At 49.8% G+C, this 25,720-nt stretch overlaps 6 protein-coding genes across 6 annotated transcripts; 2 read left to right on the top strand and 4 right to left on the bottom strand.

The window, feature by feature from the left end:
* Positions 1-928: 928 nt before the first annotated feature.
* On the top strand, positions 929-1,642 carry N7471_003364 (isochorismatase family hydrolase; the record flags this gene model as incomplete). Its single annotated transcript, XM_057276084.1, has 1 exon — positions 929-1,642. One exon carries the CDS (start codon positions 929-931, stop codon positions 1,640-1,642), a length of 714 nt encoding a protein of 237 aa, XP_057140722.1.
* A 1,937-nt stretch (positions 1,643-3,579) lies between these two features.
* Positions 3,580-4,526, bottom strand: N7471_003363 (heme-dependent oxidative N-demethylase family protein; the record flags this gene model as incomplete). The annotated part of the gene is made up of 2 exons (XM_057276083.1): positions 3,580-3,912; positions 4,017-4,526. The coding sequence occupies 2 exons, from the start codon at positions 4,524-4,526 to the stop codon at positions 3,580-3,582; spliced, it is 843 nt and encodes a 280-aa protein (XP_057140721.1).
* A 61-nt stretch (positions 4,527-4,587) lies between these two features.
* On the bottom strand, positions 4,588-5,000 carry N7471_003362 (uncharacterized protein; the record flags this gene model as incomplete). The annotated part of the gene is made up of 2 exons (XM_057276082.1): positions 4,588-4,758; positions 4,839-5,000. The coding sequence occupies 2 exons, from the start codon at positions 4,998-5,000 to the stop codon at positions 4,588-4,590; spliced, it is 333 nt and encodes a 110-aa protein (XP_057140720.1).
* A 954-nt stretch (positions 5,001-5,954) lies between these two features.
* N7471_003361 (uncharacterized protein) lies at positions 5,955-21,196 on the top strand (the record flags this gene model as incomplete). The annotated part of the gene is made up of 2 exons (XM_057276081.1): positions 5,955-10,400; positions 10,487-21,196. The coding sequence occupies 2 exons, from the start codon at positions 5,955-5,957 to the stop codon at positions 21,194-21,196; spliced, it is 15,156 nt and encodes a 5,051-aa protein (XP_057140719.1).
* Positions 21,197-21,720: 524 nt separating this feature from the next.
* N7471_003360 (O-methyltransferase) lies at positions 21,721-22,830 on the bottom strand (the record flags this gene model as incomplete). The annotated part of the gene is made up of 3 exons (XM_057276080.1): positions 21,721-21,900; positions 21,995-22,463; positions 22,529-22,830. The coding sequence occupies 3 exons, from the start codon at positions 22,828-22,830 to the stop codon at positions 21,721-21,723; spliced, it is 951 nt and encodes a 316-aa protein (XP_057140718.1).
* Positions 22,831-24,044: 1,214 nt separating this feature from the next.
* On the bottom strand, positions 24,045-25,717 carry N7471_003359 (uncharacterized protein; the record flags this gene model as incomplete). Its single annotated transcript, XM_057276079.1, has 2 exons — positions 24,045-24,380; positions 24,410-25,717. The coding sequence occupies 2 exons, from the start codon at positions 25,715-25,717 to the stop codon at positions 24,045-24,047; spliced, it is 1,644 nt and encodes a 547-aa protein (XP_057140717.1).
* Between the last annotated feature and the right edge of the window lie 3 nt (positions 25,718-25,720).

Here is a 25,720-nt window from a genome sequence, read left to right as displayed (position 1 = left end):
GTTAGTTTTGAGGTTGAGAAGAATTGAAGTAGAGAATTTCTCTAAGAGTCCGGTAGACAGATGCTTACAAACGCGGCAGGTGGTTTTCTTGACTTTTTTTCTTTTTTAGAAAGACACACCAACAACACAAAGTGGGAGACTAGCTAGATACCGACATAGCTGTATTGACTCACGCACCTGAGATAAGTGACAAAGGATGAAACGGTCAACTAGAGACCAAAAGCTCTAGATCAACATGCGGGGACAGGGTTGCATCAGGACTGTCTGCTTAGAAGACTCAAATTCCAGATAGGGCATGCGTGTATGAGGCGTTAAATTGTACATTAGTCCCATTCATGCATCCATACCGGGTATACGGACAGAGCTCGATGCGACAGAAATTTGAAGCGGGCCAGAGCATCAGATACTCAGCTGTCATCTATTACTGCCTATGACTACCTAGGTATGGCGGTATCGTTCACATGCAGTTAGCGCCAAAAGATGCAGGTGGGGCGTTTGGCGCCTGGAAGCCAATAACAATGCTCGTCAACGGCTGATCTGATCTACGGGGTAGCGGCCCGTATTCCACCTGTTCCACCTTGAATCTTACAAACATTTCCAAGGTTTTACAGTATGCAACCAGAATCCCAATATACCAGAAGAAAAACTCTACTTCGAGTCCCACCAAAGGATTTACGACATGCCATTGAGGATTTGACAACAGCGATGCCCGTCGGCCCCCGGTCGGCAGGATCAAAGCTCAATTGAAGGAAACCCGCACGGTATACGCACTGACATGGCTCGAGATACTGAATTTTGTCATGCATGAGTATCAGACTGGTAGCATGGTGAGGGGGATATTTGACCTCTTCTTCCTCGGCCGACAGCCATAATTGTGTACATCTTCATCATCTTTTCCTTCTTTCACCTTGAACAACAGTCCGACAATATGGCCTCCCCTCGCTCCGCACTTTTGCTCATCGACATCCAGCAGGGCTTCTCGCACCCGACACACTGGGGAACACAACGCTCAACACCGAAGTTTGAACAGAACGTAGCTGCTCTGTTGGCGACTTTCCGTGCCACTCCAGGTGCCCATGTCCTACATGTCTGTCATCATTCTACCTTCCCCGGCTCTCCTTTGCACCCATCCAAGCCCGGTTCCGACTTCATGCCATATGCACAACCTATCAATGGGGAGCGTGTCTTTTCAAAGACCACCAACTCGCCATTTGTCGAGACAGATCTCGCAGAGGTCCTGCAGAAACTCGACTTGCAACGTCTAGTAGTCATAGGACTGATGACGGCGCATTGTGTGAGCACGACACTCCGGGCCGCATCTAACTTACGGGTGGTCAACCATGGCTATGGATGCATAGTAAAGGATGGCAGCGAGCCCCAGGCCGAGATTATCCTTGTGCAGGATGCCACTGCCACCTTCAACGTGGACTTTGAGGGGAGAAATTACGAGGCCGAAGCTGTCCATGAAATTCATCTTGCTACAATGAAGGACGAGTTCTGCGACCTTGCCACCACCGACCAGGTCATTCTCAAAATGCAGGCCTCTCAATCTGAAAGTGGGGTAAAGAGTGCTGTCAAGCATTCGTTGGTGGGCAGGACAAATCAAATCAGCAGGAAAGCGATCAATTCAAGCCGTCTATAAACTAGAACATGCATGTCAGACGGCCAGGCCGGGCAGGTCTTACTTTCTGCATAGTTATACGCAATGCATTTCTATAGTTAGTCAATATCTGGAAATGGAACGATGATATGTTTCACTGTGCAACGTGTGAGCCATTGCGACAGATAATAGGTGTAACTATTCCGTAAAGGGATCTCGGAGGTAGATATGTAGTTTTAAACTTCTTTGTCATATCTCTGTCTCTTACGTTGACTGTCTATGTTTGTATGTCCTCCGGCGTTTTTCCAATCATCTTTCCAACCCTCTTTCCAATCATGTTTTGAATGTGATATTGCCTATGAGAGGAAGGTGAAGTTGAGATGTCTGCGTCAATTGTAGTCAGTGGCCCGGGGTCCGATTTGAGGCCGATTTGCCCCTCCTAACCCCTCTATGTCGCCACGGAGCGCCAATGATCCTACCCGCTCCCCCACTAAAACTTCCAAGGTTAAAGATAAGGTGGGGACGGAAACTCAACTATACGACCGAGGTACCAATAGAGTAAATATTCTTTTGAATGGAATGCATAACTATGTACCTAGTAGAGTTACTAACTCCGTTTGTATGTAGGCAGCCATAAGCGAGAGGGTCTGTGCCCTCGAAAGCCTCAAAGCTTAGCGGTATTGATCACACTTCGTTTAAGCACTGCAACGCAGATCCGCCCGCGGGCCACACCCTAATCTGACTATGGTTAGCCTCACAGTAATGCAAAATGGCGGACGATAATATATTAGTGCGTTTATCATGATATGAAGACTACGTAATCCGCTAGTATTATCAGCGACATATGGTAAATCCTTCAAATACATATCGATACATCTTGGACTTATCGGAGAGACCGCACAAATCCTCTGATCTGCTTCTCTACGTGTTGCTGGCCTTGCATATGCGGCACAGCAAAAGCCATCCAACCCCGGTTCTCCACGTGCTGGCGGCCCTGCATATGCTCCCATGACTTTCCTTTTCTGTATCCTTCAGTTGAGGGGCAGCCGATGCAGCACCCCTCACTTACACATGCTAAGTTATCGCCTTAATTTTTCCACCATGTTGCTTGTTTCCGATCTAAGATCTCAAGTTCGTCATGATTGAGGTGCATTTGGCATGTGCGTTGAGGGCAGTCAGACTCTGGAGGAAGGTAAATTATATTCTCTGCCACCTTGTGCAGCACATTCAAACAATTGAAATGGTACATATACACATGGCTCCCTCCAGTATATTCTCCACATAACTAGGGACTTTAACCGGGTGGGTCTGTATTTCTCTTGTAAATGTTAGTGGTATATGAAATACTACGACGAAGACCCGAAGTATCTTAATCTGACTGTGGCGTCTTGGGGCGTCGTAAATTCGGGTAAGAAGTCCACCTATGCTGCATGACCAATATAATACTAGTATGTCTGTCGGTATAAGCCGCGAAAGCCACGCGTTCTGCTTGTTTTCTCATGGGTCCACTTGTATACATATTTGCTTATGTCACATGAAGTAAACTAGAGTTAAAAGGGAAGAGTAGGCCGAGGACTGCAGGTGGGGTGAAGTCCATATCAGTGGTCTCAAGACCTCCAGATGTGATCTCAATGGCCATATTATCGCCCCCGGAGGGGCTGTGTAGAGTCAAATATCGTGTTGAATTAGCAGAGATCACTTATTGGACCCAAATACGGGCAGTCTCGGTGATTTCCGTCAAGGAAAGACTAGGAGAACGTGTAGCTGTGACTTAAAGATTCATCTACTAGGCGAAGGAGCTAGTATGAAGTAGCTGAAAGGCAGACTTCGCTATCAAATTCTAGTTTTGTGTGAAACAAAGTTCTTGGTTGATATGCACAATCACCCCATAGTACGCCTAACTGCGTGCCATATTTTCTCTCCCCTCCTTCCGTGATTTCCGCCCTCTTAGAAGGGAGACAAGCCACCAATTAGGTGGTCTATTGCGAACGAAGGTATGGGTAAATGGCCTCACTCCACATAGGCCGCATCTTGTAATCACCCAGTTTCTCCGGCATGCTCTCGATGGCATTGGCTAGTGCGGGCCCATTTCCCTCCACTCTCACCTCTCGTAGCGTAGTCATGTATGAGCGAACGCAAAAGATGACAGCACGCGATTTCGTCAGTCGTGTCAGTGTTTGATGCTCCACCCGGAGATAGCAATCGTCGAGGTTGACAGGCAGCTGCTCTGTGGGTAATTGATGGCCTTGTTCTGGATAGAAGTTATTGCCGTCCACGCGGAAGAGATCCCGGCCATCCGTCTGGAGGCTCCACTGTGCCATGTCAGTCGGCGTTAACATCAAGGCGAGAAAGGCCCATGTAATAGGCAAACTAGCTGTATGTAGAAGCCAAAGGGATGCACTAGTTTCAGTCTTACGTTCATTCTTCCAACAAAGGCACCTCCTTCAAGCCGAGCAAGGAAGCGGTCCGCTCCTTTACCAATACGAGCTTCATAGCCAGGGACGGGCTGGTGTATCTCACGCATCGACATGCCAACCCGGGATGGGCTCAGAAATCCACCGGGAAAGCATGCGATGTAACCCTGTAGTCTCAGCTCATTGTCAGAATCGGGACACATGATGTAGAAGTCTTCTTCAACGTTCTCGCCCAAGTTACGGAGCATAGTCATAGGGTCCAGCTCGGTGAGATTGACCGAATACGACTGGCCGGTGACCTTGTTGTACAAGGAATCTCCACACAAGTCAAACATGGTGGGGAATCGCCGGGGCAGAAAATCCATGATTTCCTGATATAGCTCTGCAATTGCTGGGTCAACAATTGCGTTGCTACCAAATGCTTCCTTGGGGTTGCTCTGCATGACCTGCTTGCGTTCTTCGATGCGGTCGACGTAACCTCGGTCCATTCGGATCCACTCATTCTTGGGCATTTTCTTGATTCCTGCATCGGATGGGAATCCTCATTGTCAGATAAAATGCACTTGGATTTTGCTAGAGGAGATGAGACCCACCCATTGAAACATGCGGCATGGTCTTGAAAGGCCGGTAGTCAATTGGATTCACCGTGCGGTAATCAAAGTCATTCAGTGGCGAAACTATATCACTCTCGTGAGGGCTTCGGGTGTGACTGCGTCCCTGATGCTTATTGGGCTTTGCGGGGCTCTAAGAAAGCTTAGATTAGCACAATAGTGCGACGCTTGGGGCCTGTTGCAGGAATAAAGGAAATGAGAATGGGTAATGACCGTTTCCATGCTTTGTTTCTTCTGGGCCACATCCGTGGCGAGTACAACAAACACAACATAGGCTATCATTCCGGTCATGGCAACTATCGCAGCTGCAGTGCTATTATCGGTCCCCATGAAGAATCTCTCCCAGAGGACACTGCCGTGGTTGTATTCGAACATCTTTTGAAGATTGATACTGCAAAATGCAAAGCCACCTAAGACAGAAGGTGATAGAGATAGAACCAAAAATAAAGGCTGCGGCACACGTTCTGGAAGTCAGGTTTGGACTCTGATTATTTTGCGACCTGATAGTTTATATACACATTCTCAACGCTACTTTCGCACGCTGGCCAGGAAAAGAAAATTTGGAAGCTCACCATCCCATAAGATTCCATGCCGTTCCTAATACAGTATAAACGGCGTATGATGCATAGAGCACGGGTTCCCTCCATACAATTGCCGAATATTGATTTTAGTTGTGCAATTGATTGAATTTCGGTCACTATACGATAGCTCCCCCGAGAGAACAAGTAGACCCACCCTTATTACCGGACATGGCATGTAACAGTGTACTTCCGAAATCCTTCAATGTACATTTGATAATGTGCTCTAGATGGAGAGGCAAAAGGACCTAGTTTGTACGACTTGGCGACGGTATGCGCGAGGACAACAATAGCCCTATCAGGGAATGCCTGCATTTTCTATTTTTTTGGTAAAGTGAGAGACGAAGGATTGACTGGGCACGGAGTGCCGTCGGGGGTAGAGAGGATTATTTTTAATATCCAAAACTTGGTAATATCATTGCAGCTTGTACTGCATATACAGATCTAGAAAGTAATACAGGCAGGTGCGGGGCGAGCATAACAGCCTGATATAGATAGGAAGTTTGGTAATTCATAATAAATATTGATAATCGTAAAGGCCATACATCTACGCCAGAATAATGAGAGTTTTCTGGTAATATATGCAATCAAAATCGTACATTTTATGTAGGTATGTATGTTTGCGATACTGAAATATATCTGACAATTGGCAAGTCATTTCCCGTAAGCCAAGGAGGGGGCTTTAAATGATGGCTATGGTACGGATATCATCGTAAAGAAGTGCTAGCATTGTTGAAATCCTTCAGGCACAATGGGTTCCGAGTCGACCCAACAAGCTTCTGCAGAGGTGGCAGCAGTGATAGCAGAGTTGAAGACAGATGAGACATTTCTATCCTCGCGCATCCAAAAATGCTACCCATGCAATCCATTGCAGGGCTTGTTGATGAACTACTCGTCCAACCGCTCCCTTTGTATTTTGCAATATGTCTTGGATCTTCCTCCCAAAATTGAGCTCCCACGCTTTCAACATGCCTGGAATCGGGTTGTTGCGTCCTGCGAAATTCTTCGCACCAGGATATTTATGACCAGCATGGGAGCTATGCAAGTTGTCATGGATGAAGGCTCTCTATGGGCCTCTGATAACTCTCTGACAGTATATCTGAGCAAAGATCTCGAACTGCCCATGGGGTACGGTTTGCCACTTTCTCGATCCGGCCTCATTGGACAGCAGAAGGGATCTACCGACCGATTCTTTGTTCTCACTATTCATCAATCTGTCCACGATGATCATACTTTGACCGTGCTCTTGAATCAACTATGTTCGGAGTATCAGGCCTCCGACCAGGACGAAATGAACAAAATCGAATGTGTGCCTTTGAAAGCCTTCGCTCAGCAACCACTTGGAAAGGATGAAGCAACAAAAGGAGCAGTCTACCCCTTTAATCAGATAACAACAGCATGGGATCCTCTGACTGGGGGAATTGACTGGGTTCCAAACCAGGTCTACGCGTCGTCAATTGTGGAGGAAGAGGCACTGATTGGGGGGCTGGACACATCGAATGCCCAAGCCTCGAATATTTTATATTCGGCATGGGCTATTGTCCTCAGCCTGTACGCACAATCAGCGGACGTGACCTTTGGCACCATTCAGTCACACCGCAATGAAGAAATCCCTGCTGGCGCGACTGGTGAATTTACCGGCCCAGAGTTGTTTTTGGCGCCAGTACGCGCGGAATTCAATCGGGAGGAGACCACGATGGGACTTGTTTCACAAATGCAAAATATCATCGATAGCCAAAATGACTCCGGAAAGATTGGTGTCGATGGTAAAACACCAGGAGAACCATTTTCCAGCCTGTTATATATCCGAGGACCCGTCAAAAAGGTCTTTCAGTGCGGTGAGCAAACGATGAACTTGTTCTGCCCGCAAACGCGAAAATATCCCTATCCACTCCTCCTGGAATGCCATGGTCAACAAAATCTCCATGTTGTGGCGCATTTTGATGAGTCAATCTTTTCTCGCAAGCGCGTGACATGTTTCCTTCATCAGTTTCTACATGTTGCTCGACAACTAGCGATCGCATTCCCAACACAGAAGATCCGCGACATTGAAGTTCTAAGCCCCCACGACAAAGACCAGATTTGGAAATGGAATGATCGGCCTATTACTTCGATAAACCGATGTATTCACCATGTCTTCGAAGAGGTTGCGGCTCGATCCCCAGATCGCATTGCCATCGATGCATGGGATGGTAAACACACCTACAAGAGCCTCGATGAGCAGTCTAATAGACTTGCACACGCACTACGACAAATTGGAGTCGGACCAGAAGTCATCGTCGCCTTATGCCTTGATAAATCCAAGCAGGTTCCAGTCTCAATACTAGCCATCCAGAAGGCTGGTGGTGCGTGCCTTACATTAGACACTCAGCAGCCTGTCAGCAGACTAAAGTCTATCATCACCGACGGCGGAATAAGCATCATGCTGGCCGATGAAGCGCACATGTCGCTTTGTGAAAGCCTGGTGCCTCGCGTCATCTGCGTGGACGAAGAAGCACTGAGATCCCTTTTGGAACGCCCTGACTTGGGGGACCGTGCGGTGCATACAGAGACTGCCACCTCTGTCAATCGGGCATTTGTTCTATATACTTCGGGAAGCACAGGTTCTCCCAAGGGAATCGATGTCCCGCACTCAGCGATGTGTACCTCTATATTCGCGATAGGAAAAAATTATAACGTCTCATCCGACTCGCGCATTTTTCAATATTCCAGTTATGGCTTCGATGTTAGTGCTGGTGATATGTTCCTTGCGATGTTCCACGGTGCTTGCCTCTGTATTCCCTCGGAATATGACCGTGTGAACAATTTGGAGCGATCCATTTGCGACTTCAAGGCAAACTGGTTGTGCACAACACCTTCCGTGCTAGGACTTTTGAACCCAGACAAGGTTCCATGCCTTAAGGCAGTAGCCATCGGTGGTGAGGCTCTTCCAAAGCACATAACCCTTCAATGGGCACCGCGAGTTCGATTTCAGACAGGGTATGGGCCCAGCGAAACGGGAGTTTTTACCTCTGTTCTGCAGGTTGAAAACAACCAACATCCTAATTCCAATATTGGACATGCCCTTGGTTGTCACCACTGGATTGTCCACCCAGATGATTACAATCAGCTAGCACCACTAGGCTGTCCCGGGGAATTGGTGATTGAAGGACCCACGGTTTCTAGGGGTTATCTTAACCGCCCGGACCTCACATCAAGCGTCTTCCTCCGTCAGCCCATGTGGTTTGACCGACAGCAGTCTCGGCTACCATCTCGTTTCTATAAGACAGGTGACATTGTCAAGTATGACGATGATGGAAAGCTCATTTTCGTGGGTCGGAAGGACTCGCAGATTAAATACCATGGCCAGAGAATCGAGCCAGCAGACATCGAGTTCAATATCAGCCAACATCACCTTGTAGTTGAGGCCGTGGTGCTGTTCCCGTCCGAAGGCCCCTATTCCGGTCGACTTGTTGCTGCTGTTGCAATGGAGCAAGCAATACTCCCCCCTTCGCATGATGAATCCATTGTCATCATTGATCCGGACACACTACAACGCCATCTTAAAAAAGTGCGCATATGTACGGAGAAGGAGCTTCCCCCATTCATGTGGCCCACAGACTGGCTTCTCATGTCGAAGCCACCATTGAACAATAATGGCAAAATGAATAGGAGACAGATCCGTGACTACGTGGAAAGAATGGGAAAACCCGCGGCCCAGACCGAGGAGCCGCCTTCACCCACTTACTCCCCTGCAAGTCAAAAGCAGTTGAATCAATGGCAGCAAGTCATGCAAGCAGAGTGTAGTGCCATCCTACATCTCGACGTCTCAGAAATCTCAATGGAGTCCTCATTTGTTAGCCTTGGTGGCGACTCACTTACGGCGATCCGACTCGTCAGTGTCTGTCGAGAAAAAGGCATTCGGCTGGATGTGAGAGATATTCTAAGAGGCATCAAGTTGGAAGACCTGCCCTGCAGCGGACCAGAAAGTTCTCTGGCAGTTTCCCTTCCGCATGAACAGCGCGAGCCGCAAGTCGAGATCTGCGCTGAAGCAGCTGAAGCCCCCGAACCACACAGTCTCACTGTCGAGAGTATCTCCAGTATCAGTGGCATTCCTATTCAGGATATTCAAGTCATACACCCATGCTATCCCATCCAGGAAGGCATTCTTTTGAGTCAGTCCAGGAACCAGGCCCTTTATCAGACAACACACACATTCGAGATCACGAGTGGTGGGGATCAAAGATCAACGCCGAATATTCAAAAAATCACCTTGGCGTGGAGAAAGGTGATCGAGCGCCATGATGCACTGCGGGTTATTTTCTTGGAGATCCCTGATCACGCACAACCCTTTGTTCAGGTTATTCTACGGCATCCGTTGGTACAGGTGACCCAGCATGCCAGTAAATTAGAGTTGCTCAACTGCCCAGACGAAAGCTTCGCTCCATTAAAGCCTCCACACAGGCTTCGAATTGCGCCCTTAAGAGACGGTGTCTTCATTTGCAAACTTGAAATGAGCCATGCTATAACGGATGGAATGTCGATGGAGCTTATATTCCGGGATCTAGTCCAGGCATGTGATGCATCAAATCCTTTCCCGGTGCCACTATCGAAGACGATTTATGGCGACTACATCAAGTATCTCCGCAACCAGGATAGAGATGCAGGCATGAGATATTGGATGAAGTACCTCAAAGATGCGGACGTCTGCCACCTAAAAATGTCGGTGCTGGCTCAACCACCATCTCCCCCTGCGCTCCAATCATGCAGCATTGATATTCCGTTGCAGCAGACAACGCGTGATGTACTGAGAAGACAAAGCATGACAGTTGCAGATCTCCTTCAACTCACTTGGGCAATTCTTCTTGGAGCATACACTGACCAAGAAGAAATTTGCTTTGGGTATATAAACTCAGCCCGGGCGGCACCATTGGGTGGAATTGAGGATATTGTTGGAGCGTTTGTCAACCTAGTCACTTGCCGACTTGCTATCAAAAAGGAACAAACCCCTCTCGAGTTGATGGCAACACAGAAGAATGACTTTATTGCAAGTATTCCTCATCAACACGTCTCCATGGGCGATGTTATGCATGGCCTCGGCATGTCTACGGTACCTCTGTTCAATACCCTGGTCTCTATCCTTAGACAAACCAGCCCAGAGCTTGGCTCAGAGTCTAAGACCCGTTTGAGGAGTATTGAGGTCTATGATCCAACTGAGGTAAGTGTTCAACTTTCTAGATATTTCTGTGAAGCCACGCAAAAGTAATGCTTTGTCTAATGAGAGACTAATATATGCCGGTATAGTACGATTTGACGGTGACAGCATACATTGCTCCAAGTACAGTGACGGTGCGTTTTGATTACTGGACAGACAAGGCCTCTAGTGACTCTATCCAAAGACTCGCTACGTCTTTCGGCCACATCTTCCACGCTACCATCTTTGCACCCCGTTCACCACTCAAGGAATTGAGGTTGATCAGTGACTCTGATCTCGTTGAAATTGAGAAATGGAACAACAAAATTCCACGGATTATGGAAAATTGTATTCATGGAGTGATATCTGCACAATCCCAGGAAGTCCCGCAGAATCAAGCCTTGTGCTCATGGGATGGTGAGCTAACTTACGACGAACTGGATGCTATTTCGGACACATTCTCAGAGTACCTAAAGAGCATGGGGGTGCGACCCGAAGTTTCTGTGCCTTTCTGTTTTGAGAAGTCCGTCTGGGCTATCGTTGCGATGATTGCCATTCTCAAGGCCGGTGGTGCAATTGTTCCGTTGGACCCGACACATCCCATTTCGCGCCGCTTGGAGATATGTCGTCAGGTGGACGCCCGAATAATCGTTGTCCCAAGTGGCCATAGTATGCAAGAGCAGTGGTCCGAATCTGAGCTGAGCGTGGTGGAAATTTCGAATACCAGATATCAACAACTGGTGGCGGAGAGGCCCAATCCGGCTGGTCTTCAAGCCACTCCCAGTTCACCAGCCGACAGCGCTTATATTGTGTTCACCTCGGGTACAACTGGGGAGCCGAAAGGAATTGTCACAGATCATCGCTCATTCTGTTCTGGTGTAGCAGCTCGGTCGCAGGCGATTATGCGATCCTCCGAGAGCCGGGTCCTGCAGTTCGCCTCTTTTGCTTTCGACACCTGTCTTGAAGAAATCCTGACCACCCTGATGGTTGGTGGATGCGTATGCATACCGTCAGAGCAGGAGCGTCTTAGTGATTTGGCAGGGGCTATCAAGAGAATGAACGTGAATTCCGCGGAGTTGACTCCCTCGGTGGCCAAGCTACTGCAACCCGAAGAGGTTCCATCATTGAAAGTTTTGCTTCTTGGCGGAGAGCAGGTTACTGCAGACCTTGTCACGCATTGGGGCGAGGCAGTCACGCTTATAAACTCATACGGGCCCGCTGAGTGCTCCGTGACAAGCGTCGTGGCTGCTCCGTATCAACCTAATTCAAGCATTTCCCATGCGAGCAACATCGGATTTGGGGTGGGAGCATTGACCTGGGTTGTGAGCAGTCACAATCACGACCAACTGGTCCCCATTGGTGGTGTGGGAGAGTTGTTGATTGAAGGGCCAATACTTGCTAGGGGATACCACGGCAGGCAAGATCTCACGGATGCCAGTTTCATCACAGATCCATCATGGGCTAAGAAATCAGACTCACCTCCCCGTCGATTCTACAAAACGGGCGACCTTGTGCACTATGCGCCCGATGGGTCCTTGATATGCCTTGGGCGCCGAGATGGCCAAATCAAGCTTCACGGCCAGCGCATTGAACTAGATGAGATCGATTCATGTCTCCTCTTACATTCACCGTGGAGAGGTGATGTTGCCTCCTGTTTGGCAACGAGCACCAGTGCCTCGGGAAAAAGCCTCATCGCCGCGTTCTTCTCGACCTCTCCACAATCCTGGCAGATTGGGACGGAATTTAATATCCTACCACTGTCGGACAGTGCGCGAGCGCAAATGTTAGATGTTGAGGCCAAATTGGCATCTTCTCTCCCAATATATATGCGACCCAGCCTTTATGTCCCGGTTGACAAAATTCCCACAAGCACATCTGGAAAGAAGTTCCGGGCCACTCTAACAAGAGCAATTGAGCATATGTCGGAGTCTCAGTACCTGGATTACTCCCTGGGTACAGCGTCAAGCCATCATCAGCCCGAGACTCGAGAACAGAAAATAATTCAAGAGCTTTGGTCAAGGGTACTCAAGCTTCCAATACACCGAATCGGGATATATGATGATTTCTTCCGACTTGGAGGTGATTCCATATTCGCAATGAAGCTCTGCGCCGTCGCGAGTAAGCAAGGGAGTGCACTTAATGTCGCTGATATCTTCCGGTATTCCATACTGCACGAGATGGCAGAAAGGCTCGCCGAGAGAATGAATTTGAGTGCGGGCCATGCTCCGATGACATTGTTCGAAACGGATCCTTTGCCTTTCTCCTTGCTTCAGGGTACCTGGCCGGACGAGGCACTGGAGGAGGAGATCGCTACCACTTGCCATGTTTCAAGAGAAGCGATCGAGGACGTTTATCCTTGTTCAGCTATGCAAGAGGGACTGATGGCATTGTCTATGAGGCAAGACAATGCCTATGTCGCGCGGTTGATTTATACGATCCCTGCCACAACGTCAACTAATCGCCTCAAGTCAGCGTGGAACCTGGTTGCCTCACGCTATCCGCTCTTGAGGACACGAATCATACTTTCACGCCATTTTGGCTCTCTCCAGGTCGTCATAAAGGCAGACAGCCCCGAAATGGACGCTGTACCATGGGAAAATTCGCAATATTGCGATCTACAATCGTTCCTGAAAGAAGATGAGAAAGCCTCTATGACATATGGTTCAGCACTGTCACGATGTGCTATTGTTACCACGCCAACCAAAGCTAGGTTCTTTGTCTGGACGGTGCATCACGCTATGTATGATGGCTGGCTTCTGCCAACAATTTTGAAACGGACGATGCATGCATATCAAAATGAGGAGGCTGCGGTACAATGGTCAACAGTTCCTTTCCCTCGTTTTATAGCATACCTTCAGACCCGAACACCTCTAGGCTCAGAGGACTACTGGAAGTCAGAACTCGAAGGTTTCCGACAAGTGGACTTCCCAATCAAGGATGTTGCACCAGAGGTAAAGCAGCATCAAGCGTCAAAGGTATATCACCAGATCAAACTCGACAACCATCACGACCGACGCTTCACTACAGCGACAATCCTTCGGGCTGCCTGGGCCTTCCTTGTCAGCAAGTACTCAGAGTCCGACGACATAACCTTTGGAGCCATTTTGAGCGGAAGAACAGTTCCGGTGGAGGGAATCACCAAGATAGGGGGACCCACATTGACCACTGTGCCTGTCCGTGTTCATATCGATTGCCAACAGCATGTGGTAGCCTTCCTTCAGGCTATGCAGGCACAAGCCACTGACATGATGCCCCATGAGCATGTTGGTCTTCAAAATATCAGAAAACTAGGAGAAGGTTCTTTGGAGGCGTGCAACTTCCAAAACCTTCTAGTAATCCAGCCAATGGACGAGAAGACCGATTCGGATGAAGAGGATGGCATCCTCGGACAGCAGATCCATGAGGCTGCAGCAAACCCAAATTTCCACACATATCCTCTGGTGCTTTCTTGCACATTTTCTGAAACGCAAGTGGATGTAGAAGTCATTTTCAATCCGTCGGTCATGTCACAGCTGCAAATTGAGCGCCTTGTGCTCCACTTTGAGGCCGTTTCCCAGTGTTTCCGGTCCACTGACAGCACCAAAAGGATGGCTGAGGTCGAGATGATCACGAGTCGAGATCGTCAACAGATCAAAACTTGGAATGAAAAACCCCCCAAGGAGCAGACTCGCCTCGTACATGATGTGGTTGCAGAACAGACTTTCTTGCATCCAGATTCCGAGGCTGTGCATGCATGGGATGGCTCTCTTACGTACAGAGAGCTTCACCTGTACTCTGCCCAGTTGGCTCTGATCTTACGGGAAGAGCATCACATTGGACCCGAAAAGCTAGTACCACTACTTTTTGAGAAATCCGTCTGGGCTGTGGTTGCAATGTTCGGTGTCATGAAGGCAGGTGGCGGATTCGTCCCTCTCGACGTCTCCCATCCGTTGGACAGAATGAACGACATAATTTCTCAGTGCAACGCAGACCTTGCCCTGGTATCCTCAACCACATCCACTGTCCCGATCTCAACGACAATCAAACTTGAGGTTTCGGAGAGATTCTTCCAGAGCCTCCAAAGCAACCCCAGCAGTGAAATCTCAGATATAAAGCAACTCGAATACTCTTCTGAATTCTCGCCGTTCTACGATGGTATCATACGACCCCCATCGCGAGACCAGATGACAGAAAGCGCGAGCTCACACCAAGAATCATGGCCACGCACGCCGCCTTCACTTCCGACTGATTCAGCAAACCCGGACACGCCCAGTACACTTGACATATCGACTCCCAAAAGCAACTTCTCCAGAAGGGCAGCTCACTCAAACCTTTCAGTGTCGACAATCGACGGCGGTGACTTAAACCTAGGTGAAAGTGTCAAGCCAAACAATGTCGTCTATGTCATATTCACGTCCGGTAGTACCGGGAAGCCCAAAGGAGTTGTCATCCAGCACGATCAATTTTGCTCTGGAGTGATTGGTCCTCGTCAAGAAGCTCTACTTCGTTCAGATAAGAGTCGAGTTCTTCAATTTGCATCTTTTAGCTTCGACACTAGCTTAGAAGATATTATCACCACTCTCTTTTTCGGTGGATGCGTGTGCATTCCTTCCGAGGATGATCGCGTGAATGATATCGCCGGCTTCATAAACAGATCGGGTGCCAATACAGCACACATCACGCCATCCTTTGCGAACACTTTATCTCCCCAGTCTGTCCCAGGGCTCAAGTATCTTCGTCTTGGGGAGAAAAGAATGACGCCCACTCATATATCCAAATGGGCCCTCGCTCTCGAGTTGAGGAATGCCTATGGCCCCACAGAGACCAGCATTACGGCCACCTGTAGTGGGACCGTCACCCTCTCTTCAGACCCCATAGATATTGGACATGGGGTTGCTGCCCTAACGTGGATTGTCAATCCAGAAGACCATGACCAACTCACACCCCTTGGTCTTGTGGGAGAACTGCTGGTCGAGGGCCCTTTGTTGGCACGTGGTTACCTTGGCGATGCAGCAAAAACCAACGCATCATTCATTACCAATCCGAAATGGGCCCGAACCCCAGGCAAGAACAGTCTCCGGAGGTTCTACAAAACGGGCGATCTCGTGAGATACGGTGAGGTAGGAAACCTTCTCTACATTGGACGCAAGGACACGCAGATCAAGATCTATGGGCAACGAATCGAGATCGGAGAAATTGAAGACCATTTAAAGAAGGCTCTTCTGCCAAGATCAATCGACATGGCCGTGGAGGTGACCACCGTCTTGGCCGATAATCTTGAAAGAAAAGTACTCGTTGCCTTCTTGTGCTTGGATGATACATTCGAAAGCGATGGCGGTGCACTTGTGGCCCTCACGCCTCCCATCGAGAGCCAACTTCGTGAGCTCACATCTCACATCATCTTGAACCTTTCCAAAACTCTCCCGGCCTACATGATCCCGTCGCGCTACATTCCACTCCGGTCAATGCCTCGAACATTGGCCGGCAAAGCGGACAGACGGAAGCTGCAACAAATCCTCACATCCATGAGCTCGGAAGATTTGTTGGCATATTCACTAGAGAGTGGGCAGAAGCAGCCGCTAGAATCCGAAACAGAGTTTGAGCTCCAGCGACTCTGGGCAGAAGTTTTGGCCGTTGAAACTAGCAGCATTGGTGCCCATGACAGCTTTTTGCGGCTTGGGGGAGACTCTATCACTGCCATCAAGCTTGCAGCCGCTCTTCGTGACCACGGGATGCCGCTGACCGTTGCGGGCATCTTTCAGCACCCTGAGCTACGTCATATGGCAGCCGAAGTCGATGCCCTGGGCAACAGGAATGGATCAGGAACGGGCACCGAAGACGTGGAGCCATTCGGACTCTTGACGCCTTCGCCCAATCTTCTCTCCGATTTGGTTCAGATCTGGGATATTTCGAAAGAAACGGTGCATGACGTCTACCCATGCACGCCCCTACAGGAAGGAATGCTGGCCGTTGAAGGCAGTGATACCCAGTCCAGTTACGGCTCCCGTGCTGTCTACGATCTTCCTGCCAATGTTGACCTAGATCGGTTCAAAGCATCCTTCGAAACAGTGGTTCGAGAGAATGAGATTCTTCGGACTCGAATTGTTTACCTAGAACCCCATGGCACCCTGCAAGTGGTGACAAATGACGAGCTCCCATGGGATTACCCCCACGACATCGACCAGGTTCTTGAAACAGACTACTCATTTGGCCTGGGCACGTCGCTACTTCGAGTCGCACTATGCCCAACTAATCATAACTCCGAAATAGGAGGATGGACCTTTATTTTGACGATGCACCACTCACTCTACGATGGCTGGAGTCTCTCTCTCATACTACAGCAAGTAGATGACGTCTACCACCATGGCTTGCCTCTGTCTCAGAATACGACGCCGCGCTTCAGGGACTTCGTTCGGCATCTGAGGAAGTCCGATGCAGAACTGAGCGGCCAATTTTGGACTTCTCAACTTTCACAGTGCGATCAATCTTCCGACATCCCATTGCAGAAAGCAAACACAACCAGCTCGCCCAGTGTGAACAGTTCCGTTGAGTCATACCATCACAGCATGCCAATTCCCAAGCAAAATACCCGGAGCTCTGAGGTAACCCTGGCAATCATAATCCGAGCCGCATGGGCCTTGGTTATACGTGCATATTCTGGCTGCAATGATGTGCGCTTTGGATTATCCGTCGCCGGAAGAAATGTTCCTGTCCATGGAATTGACAAGATGGTTGGTCCAACACTGGCTACAATCCCCTGCCGTTTGCAAGTGGATCCCAATTGGACCCTTCAAGAGTTCCTCTCTTATGTCAATCAGTCAATGATCGATTCCATTCCACATGAGCACTTTGGGCTCCAGAAAATCAAGAAGCTTGGACCTGATAGCTCCCGCTGCTGCGATTTCAACAGTTTACTGGTCATTCAGCCACAGGTGCAGCCGATGAGGCAAGGCCTTTTCACCTCCTCCCGGGACTTAGAGGCATTCTTCCAAAATAACAGCCAGACATACCCCATTTTGGTTGAGTGTCAACTGCAAGAAATAGGGGGTCTAAACATCGACGTCTCCTACCGGAAAGCATCGGTTTCTGCCCCGAGACTTGAGCGGATTGTGTACCTCTTCCAGCACATGGTGGAGCAACTGTACCACTCATCTGATATGAGCCTTGCGAATTTGTCTTTGGTTAGCCCCTTTGACTTGAACTCGATTTCCACGTGGAACCAGTCTGTTCCTGCTCCCGTCAATACCACAGTCGCTCACATGCTCAAGGAAAACATGGAGCAAAGAGCCAGGCTTCAGGCAATACATTCATGGGATCTCAAACCCACATACAAGGAGCTCTTTGCGCTGTCCCGGAGGCTCAGCAATTACCTACGGCTTTGTGGGGTTCAACGCGGTTCCTTTGTGCCTATAGTGGTGCAGAAATCGGCGCTCTACATTGTCTGCATGCTGGCGGTCATCTACACAGGAGCTGCCTTTGTTCCATTAGATGCGTCTAGCACTCCTGTGGATCGTATGAAGGGAATTTTCGACCAGTGTCAAGCAACTGTGGTGCTAGCATCTACCGCGAGTGCGAGCGATATCATTGAGTCGGGTCAACTCCGGGTGCTACGAATCTCACATCAGCTTTTGGGGCGCCTTCCTGACGAATCTACAGATGGTCAATCTTCAATGCTTAGCAAGATTGCACCAGGTGATCCTCTCTACTGCATCTTTACCTCGGGTACCACCGGCTCGCCCAAGGGCGTCCTTGTGACACATCAGGCATATGCGTCGTCTGTGGCCGAAAAGCAACAAGGTTACGGGATAGATGATGCAAGCCGTGTGCTTCAATTCTGTTCCAATTCATTCGACATCAGCATTGATGATATTCTCATTTCCTTGCTGAGTGGAGGTTGTCTTTGTGTGCCGTCTGAAGAGGAGCGACGTGACAGTCTGTCGCAATTCTGCATTGACGCACAGGTCAACTATGCTTGCATAACACCAACAGTGGCCAGGACTCTAGATGTTGGTCAAGTATCCCAATGCCTCAAGAGGCTCCGACTGGGAGGCGAGAAAGTCACGTCAGCCGATATCAGCGACTGGACAATCGCTGGTGTTGACGTGATCAGCATCTACGGACCAACCGAATGTTGCGTTTGTTGCTCTACATCCCAGTCACTCATTCCAGGGAAAATTGATCCTGCAAATATCGGGCTAGGAATTGCCTGTCGCACCTGGGTGGTGGATCCTCAGAACCCTAGCTGCCTGTCTCCGATTAGCGCAGTTGGTGAGCTTCTCATCGAGGGGCCGTCACTTGCTCGGGGCTATCTTCACGATCAGGAGAAGACTTTAAAGGAATTCATTGATCCCCCAGTTTGGTTGAAAAGTATGTCAGTCGCTGACGTCGGAACAAAATGCTACAAAACTGGGGACCTGGTTCGATATGATGATGACGGAAGCTTAATCTTCGTCAGCCGCAAGGATACTCAGGTCAAGCTCCGAGGTATGCGAATGGAGCTGGAAGAGGTTGAGCAAGCGTTGCGGCAGATCAATCTTCCCAACATCCAGGATCTCGCGGCGGAGGTTGTTCCAAGTTCAATGGCGCCCGATATCCTACCCACAGACATCCTGGTTCTCTTCGTTGTCAAAGGTCGTACCGGCGCAGACAAACGGTATGATCTCGATGCTATTCGAGTAAAGCTCAGGAACAACCTTCCCGAATACATGATCCCCGGGCATCTCATCATCCTGGATTGTCTACCAACATCTTCGTCTGATAAAACAAACCGGCCAGAATTGCGTCGCCTTGCTGTGGAGAATATCCGTCAACGAAAGCAACAGCAACAGCATCAGCAGGATATCCTCCCAACTTCGAATAGACATGCCAGGGTTGACTCCGCGGGCGAGGGGTCGACGATTATTTACCGAACCCTGCAGGGGATCTGGGCCGGTATCTTCAAGAGCGACATGTCTTCCATTGGTCCTGATGCGAATTTCTTCCAGCTCGGAGGAGATTCCATTCTGGTCATGCGTCTTGTTTCGGGTGCTCGAGCTAAGTCCATTTACATCACTTCAGCAGATGTTCACCAACTCCAGACCCTCTCGGCTATAGTTTCCAAGGCTAAGTTGCGGGTCACTAATGAAGGTCATCAAAGCCTACCACTGACTGAACCCAAAACGGATCCCACTCCCATATCCCCGGATCTCCGTCTCATCTCGCTGGAGCTGGGAATACCTGAGGGAGACATCGAAAAGGTTCTGAAGGCCACCGACTTCCAATCATACTGTTTGGCACAGACTGTCTCCCCGTCACGCGGTTGGCTGAACTACTTTTCCTACGATCTTCACGGCTCCATCGACACCGAGAAGTTGAAGTATGCCTGCCATGCCCTTGTGGAGCGGCACGAAATTCTCCGGGCACGTTTCGTCGTTCTACGCGGCTCCGTTCTTCAAGTGATTCCCCGGTATCGAGCGGCAGATGTCCGGTTTGAAGTATACGATGAATCTACCGGGACGCACAATCCCGACACATTGACCAGTCTGGTCCACAATGATCGCGCGCCAGCATTGAATGATGTGCTCATCCGCTTCGTGCTTCATATCGCCTCACTGGAACGGGTTCGGCTCACGATACGAATCTCCCATGCCCAGTATGACGGCATTTGTATGCCAATCATTCAACAGGACCTACACGCATTATACAGCGGTCACAAGATGTCACCTCCACTCAAGTTTTTGACGTACGTGGAAGAAAGTGAGCGACTACTATCCGAAACCAACGACGCCGAGCACTTCTGGAGCAACCTGCTGCGGGTCTCTAGAGTAACGCCCATCGTTGTTCGGAAACAACCCAATCAATCTCAACCAAAAGAACACCCCCTCGATCAGAGTACCACCCGTACCGTTCCACTGTCGCGGCTACCCCATAATTCCTCAATCACCCCAGCAACGATTGTGAAGGCAGCCTGGGCGCTCGTGCTCAGCCGTCTCTCTCAACATGATGATGTTGTCTTTGGTCATTTGACCAACACCCGCCCCAGCTTGGATCATATGTTTGGTATAAACGAGGTAGTAGGTCCCTGTCTCAACTTGGTTCCCATTCGGGTCCAACTTGGCGACAAAACGACTGGGAGTGACTTGCTCGCTGGTGTTCAGCAACAATATGTCGATGCCCTGCCTCACACTATGATGGGTTTCCAACGAATCATTGAGCGCTGCACCAAATGGTCGAGATCGGAACGTTTCAGTTCAATCCTGCAGTACCAAAACCTGCACCAGGACATGGATGATATCGTCATTGGTGATGCCAAAGGCACTCTCGAGGCGTATGTCCCATCATCGGACGCAGCCGATTTGTGGATCATGGTAACGCCAATTGATGGTGGCGGCGGCGACGGGATGACGGAAATCAAGGTCAACTTCAGTTCCGCGACGATATCTCCTCAAATTGCAGAGAGCATCATCGACGAATTCTGTCATGCCATTGCCATTCTCCAACAGGACACCGAAGGTGCATCTGCAAGACTCCTACGGGATACCCTCGAGCCATCTCCATCTCTGCCCAAATTTCCCGTATCTCTTGGCGATCTGCCTGTTAGCGAGGCACAACCCCGAGCGGCCATTGTTTCTGTCCGGAAGATCTGGGAGCAGGTTTTCGGCCCTCAGTTCAGTGCAGATAGAGGAGATTCACATTCCCTCCTACACACTCCATTCCATGGGGATTCTCTCAGCGCTGGGCAACTTTCATCGTCGTTCCGGAAGTCTGGAGTTGACATTTCTCCTGCGGAAGCGATTGATTATCCGACTATCTTCCAGCAAAGTCTGCTTTGGAACTACAAACTTCGAGAAGCTAGTCGTTGAGCTTTTTCGCACATTGCTTTTTTGTTTTTCTATTTGCTATACGTTTTTGTTATTGTACTTACTCTTTGGTTTTACGGACTACAACCTAGTCATGTCTTTTTGGTAGTCTTTTTAGATGTTATTTTATGTCTCTTTTTTTGATATATATCTTCTCCCCCTTCTCAGTTATATAGCTAGACGGCAGAAAATGGAAGGGAAAAAGGCATACAATGTGCAGGGGACTATTCAACATATAACTAACCTGTTTGGTGTTCTACTCGTCTACCCTACCACGACAGCCCGAGAACTACGTTAATGCATGCACGCCACTGGTAATAAATATGGTATTCTTTCAAATGCATACAAATAATTAAATACAGAAGAAGCTATGACCTTGAGAGCTACCCGTGGACATAGATAATTGATGAATAATGATTATTAGTATTGGTATTACCGGCAAAAAAGCAACTACATGCATCTACATGAGCGTAGTTCTCGAACTGTCGTGGCAGGGTATGTCTATTAAAATGCCAGGGGTAAACTGCTCAAGTAGAAATCTTTTTCCTTTTCCGATCAGGTATCTCCTCATTACCAGCTCCATCCTCGCCTCCATTCCCATGCAATGCTTTCCCTTCCTCGGGTTGGCTGGGTTTCTTCAAACCATGAGGCTTCACGCCCACCGATTTCGCGCCACTGGTACCAACCACACTAATCTCCAGCTCATCCTAAGATCGAAATAGTTAGTGGAATGTCTAAAAATGAAAAAGAGATTGCGCCTTCCAGACGCAATTCTGATTGGTCGCAGGTCAGGCAACTAACCTCGTAGTCTCCCGGGACAATCAAAGCGGGCAAGCCCCAACTCTCGCGTAGGCGCGGGTTCTTCCGCATGTAGCTCCGATATGCCGGCGCACCAGGCCTCACAACATTATCGGCAATCACCAACGCGCCGTCCTTATCCAAAAAGCCCAATTTCTCGGCCAGCTTCACATCCGACTCATAAAGCGCCTCATCATGGTCCATGAACAGCAGGTCAATGCCGGTCTCAGCCAAGATGCCTTCGTCGTAGAACCGCTGCAAGGTATGTGCGGATGCTCCCACGACCACTTCAACAATATCCTGGAGACCCGCGAGGCTGATGAGACTCATGGCGACGGACGCGATGAGCGGGTCGATTTCCACGCTGTAGATCTTGAACTTGCCGAGCCCGGTCTCCCAGCCCTCGTCCTGGTCAACTTTGAGCTGCTCGTCGATTTCTTGGAGGATGCTTCCGAAAAGGATGGCCGAGTACCTAGATCATGCATATGTGGTTAGCGTTTCCATTGGATCTTGGTCACCTCGGGATCCACCACGTACCCGACATAACCGCCCAGCTCCACCAGCACGCGGGGGAGGTGGTCGCAGATCAGGTCGGTCAGTTTATCGGCTTTATCGGGGCCAATGTTGATAAGGAAGTCCTCCTGAGAGGCAAACTCGTCCATGGCGGCGAGGATATCCGGTGGCGAACCCCGCAGCTTGGTGTCGAGGTTAGGATGGTTGTAAATGTATTTGAGCAGGGTGACCTCGCGGCCGTCGTGCGATTCGACAATGTCTTTGTCATCTAGTCCTTGCATCTTTTTGAGGGAAGGGTACTTGGTGAAGATGTCGGGTTCAGCCATGGTGGGCAAAGAGTGGAATGGAGCGGAAAGAGAAAATATGGGACAGGGAATAAAGCTGGGGGAATTGGAGGCTTCTTATCAGGTGAACTGACCCTGGTCGACTTCCCTAATTAGGCCAAGGGCCTGTGGGACCGTCGCGAGCCCGATGGTGTTAAGCTCCTGGATCCATCAAGTTGCGCCTGTGGACGTCTGGATTACTTGCAAATAATCAGCGCTAGTAATTATAAACAGTAATAATATTTCCAGCCATTTTGTACTACACAGTGAAAATAACAGGTACTCTTGCAGAATGCAAAAAAATAAACATCTTTCCCACAGTAAGCGGGTTACTTTGTATAGTTTATACTAACTACGGAGTACATATCTGGCAATAATGTACCTACATATTGTAGTGGGGGATATAAACCTCACTACGTATTAGGTAACCGGCCAGTTTACCTATGAGCAATCAGCCCAATTCAATCAAAACAATAATCAAGCAACCGCCCAGTTCACCAAGGGAATTTACAGGCGCCGACACAAAGACAATACTATTCCAGAAGAAAAATTCCATTGTGCTATTCTTAATTTCTACAGGGCCGCGCAAACTCCTAACCAACTGACAATTTGTCAACCCTATCGGTCAGGTAAGAACACGAAATTGTGCAAATTGAATATAAGTATTCGAGTTTTGTGTATTGTAAACTCGATACGAAAAGCTGTTCGATATGTCAAATCTACCGGAATACATATGTAGGAAACATTTACCACGAACAATTCGACCTGGCCAATCAGATATCTTAGAAACTCTCGATCTTATTGCTCCTACTTCTGGCAATTTATATGGAGTGTAATAGCAGACTAATAATGACAATATGGTGCAAACAATAGTGAACCCACCAGCATTTACCTCGACACATGTCCGTAACACTAAAGGGGGCAGGAGGTCGAGAGTTAATAGCAGGATCAGTACACGCTAGGTTTAATAAGTAGTAGCAGTACGCTTAGCGTCGAGTGCTTTAGAAAGTCCGAATAAGACGACCCCCTTTTTTTGTGTGTGTGTGTGTGTGTGTAAGAACGTAGAACAGGGGTTCAGAGGGAATAGGGTGATAGAAAAGAGGAAGTGGGGAATAGTTGTAGACAGGACGCGGCAGCTCACTATAGCGTCGCTCTCGCGGCTGATCAGGATAGGACATACCAAGTGGATTTGCGCTGAATTCTCTCGCCATCGTCCATCATGCCCCAGGGTTAGCCTTGATATGGTCCGCCAACCGCTCCGCCAACGCCACCAGCGTGAGGCTCGGATTTCCCGCCGGCGACATGGGAAAGACCGAGTTGTCGCACGCGTATAGGTTCTTGTATCCTACGAACTTTAGGTCCGCGTCCACGACCCCGCTTTCATCACCCGCCATCCGCAAGCTCCCGACCTCATGCGCCACGCCGCCCACTTTCGCCAGGTCTAGGTCCGCCTTGTCGTCGGCGGCGAGCAGCGTGCGCTCGCCGAGCACGGGCTGGGCACTGTAGGCCTTGAAGACGCGGGTGGCGAGCTCGCGGGCTTCGTCGATGAGAGACTGGGCCGGGGGGCAGCTTGCATGAACACGTTGACCGGGTCGGCAGGGTTGCCGCCGTTGAGGGTGATGGCGTTGGCGTCAAGGATGGGGGAGTAGAACTGGAAGACAATCTCGCAGAGCATGTACCCAGCGCGGATGTTCTCGTCCTGTGCGAGGTGCTCTGGGTTCACGTAGCGGCCCTGGTTGAACTCCGCCCCGAACTCGACAATGATGTCGAACGCGTGAGCATCGCGCGAGGCAGACGGGTGCCTGAGGAGGATCTTGGCGGACTTGGGCTCTGCTTCGGAGGGTGGTGTGGTGGCGAGGGCGTTTGGGGGGATGACAAAGTGGCGGTAGAGGATCGCATGGTCTGTGACGCCGCGCCCGATCTTAGGGTTGTTGATGCCGGACAAGAGGGCTATTTTCGCGGATTCCAGGGTGCCAGCGCTGAGAACGATGGTGTCGGCGGTGTAGGTCCGCTGGACCTGGTCGAGCAGGTCGAAGCAGTGCACGCCGGTCGCGCGTTTGTTGTCGCCAGCATCAAATGTGACATTCCAGGCGGCGTGATTGAGATTGACAGTCAGCGGCTCTCGCTCAGAGCCCAGATTGGGTGGTCTCTGCACCAACTGGTCTTCAATTAAGAGGTCCGCTGTGGAAAAGATACCGGCCGGGATGGACCAATTCGTCGCCCCCGTATATTCGACAGCTACTGAGGCGTCCTCGGCCTTCCAGTTGGGGAGAGTCTGATCCAAAGTGTCTCTCGACGTCGTCTGAAAGGCGCTCTGCGCCGGGGTATCCGCATTGAATACCCTACGAGCCACCGGATAGCCACCCGTCGGGCCAGTATCGAGGAGATACTGCCTCACTGCCACAGGAAATGCGTCCAACTCCCAGCCCGCCAGCGATGGAATGAAGCTTCCCCAGAAGATGGATCGGCCGCCTAGATTGAAGCCTTGGGCACCGTTGTACGCCGATCCTTGTACGTTATTATAGTTTATGACCTGGAAATCTTCCCACAGCGACCATATGTGCTTCTGGAACTGGCCGATGAGCAAGCGTCGGGGCAGGTTTCCAATATGGGTCGGGAAGAGCAGGGAGCCAGCCTCCAGGATCAGCACCCGCTTTCCAGCGTCCGCGAGCGCGCTCGCCAGGACCCCGCCGCCCATACCAGAGCCGACGACGATCACATCGTAGCGAACCGTCGTGTCCACGTTGCGATTGAGCAGCGTCCGGGCCACGACACCGTTTTCAGTCACTAGAGCTTGGGATGGCATCTCGGCAGCTGTGGCGATGGAGCGGTTGAACAACTCGCGCTTGTGAGCAGATAATCTTTGTTTTTCCACGCTGAACGGGATCATCAG

Source organism: Penicillium samsonianum (genome assembly GCF_028829775.1).
Source record: "Penicillium samsonianum strain IBT 33392 chromosome Unknown utg000002l_segment0_segment0, whole genome shotgun sequence".
Classification (NCBI taxonomy): Eukaryota; Fungi; Ascomycota; class Eurotiomycetes; order Eurotiales; family Aspergillaceae; genus Penicillium; species Penicillium samsonianum.
The sequence above is the reverse complement of the archived record's forward strand: the minus strand, read 5'-3'. Positions and strand labels throughout refer to the sequence as shown.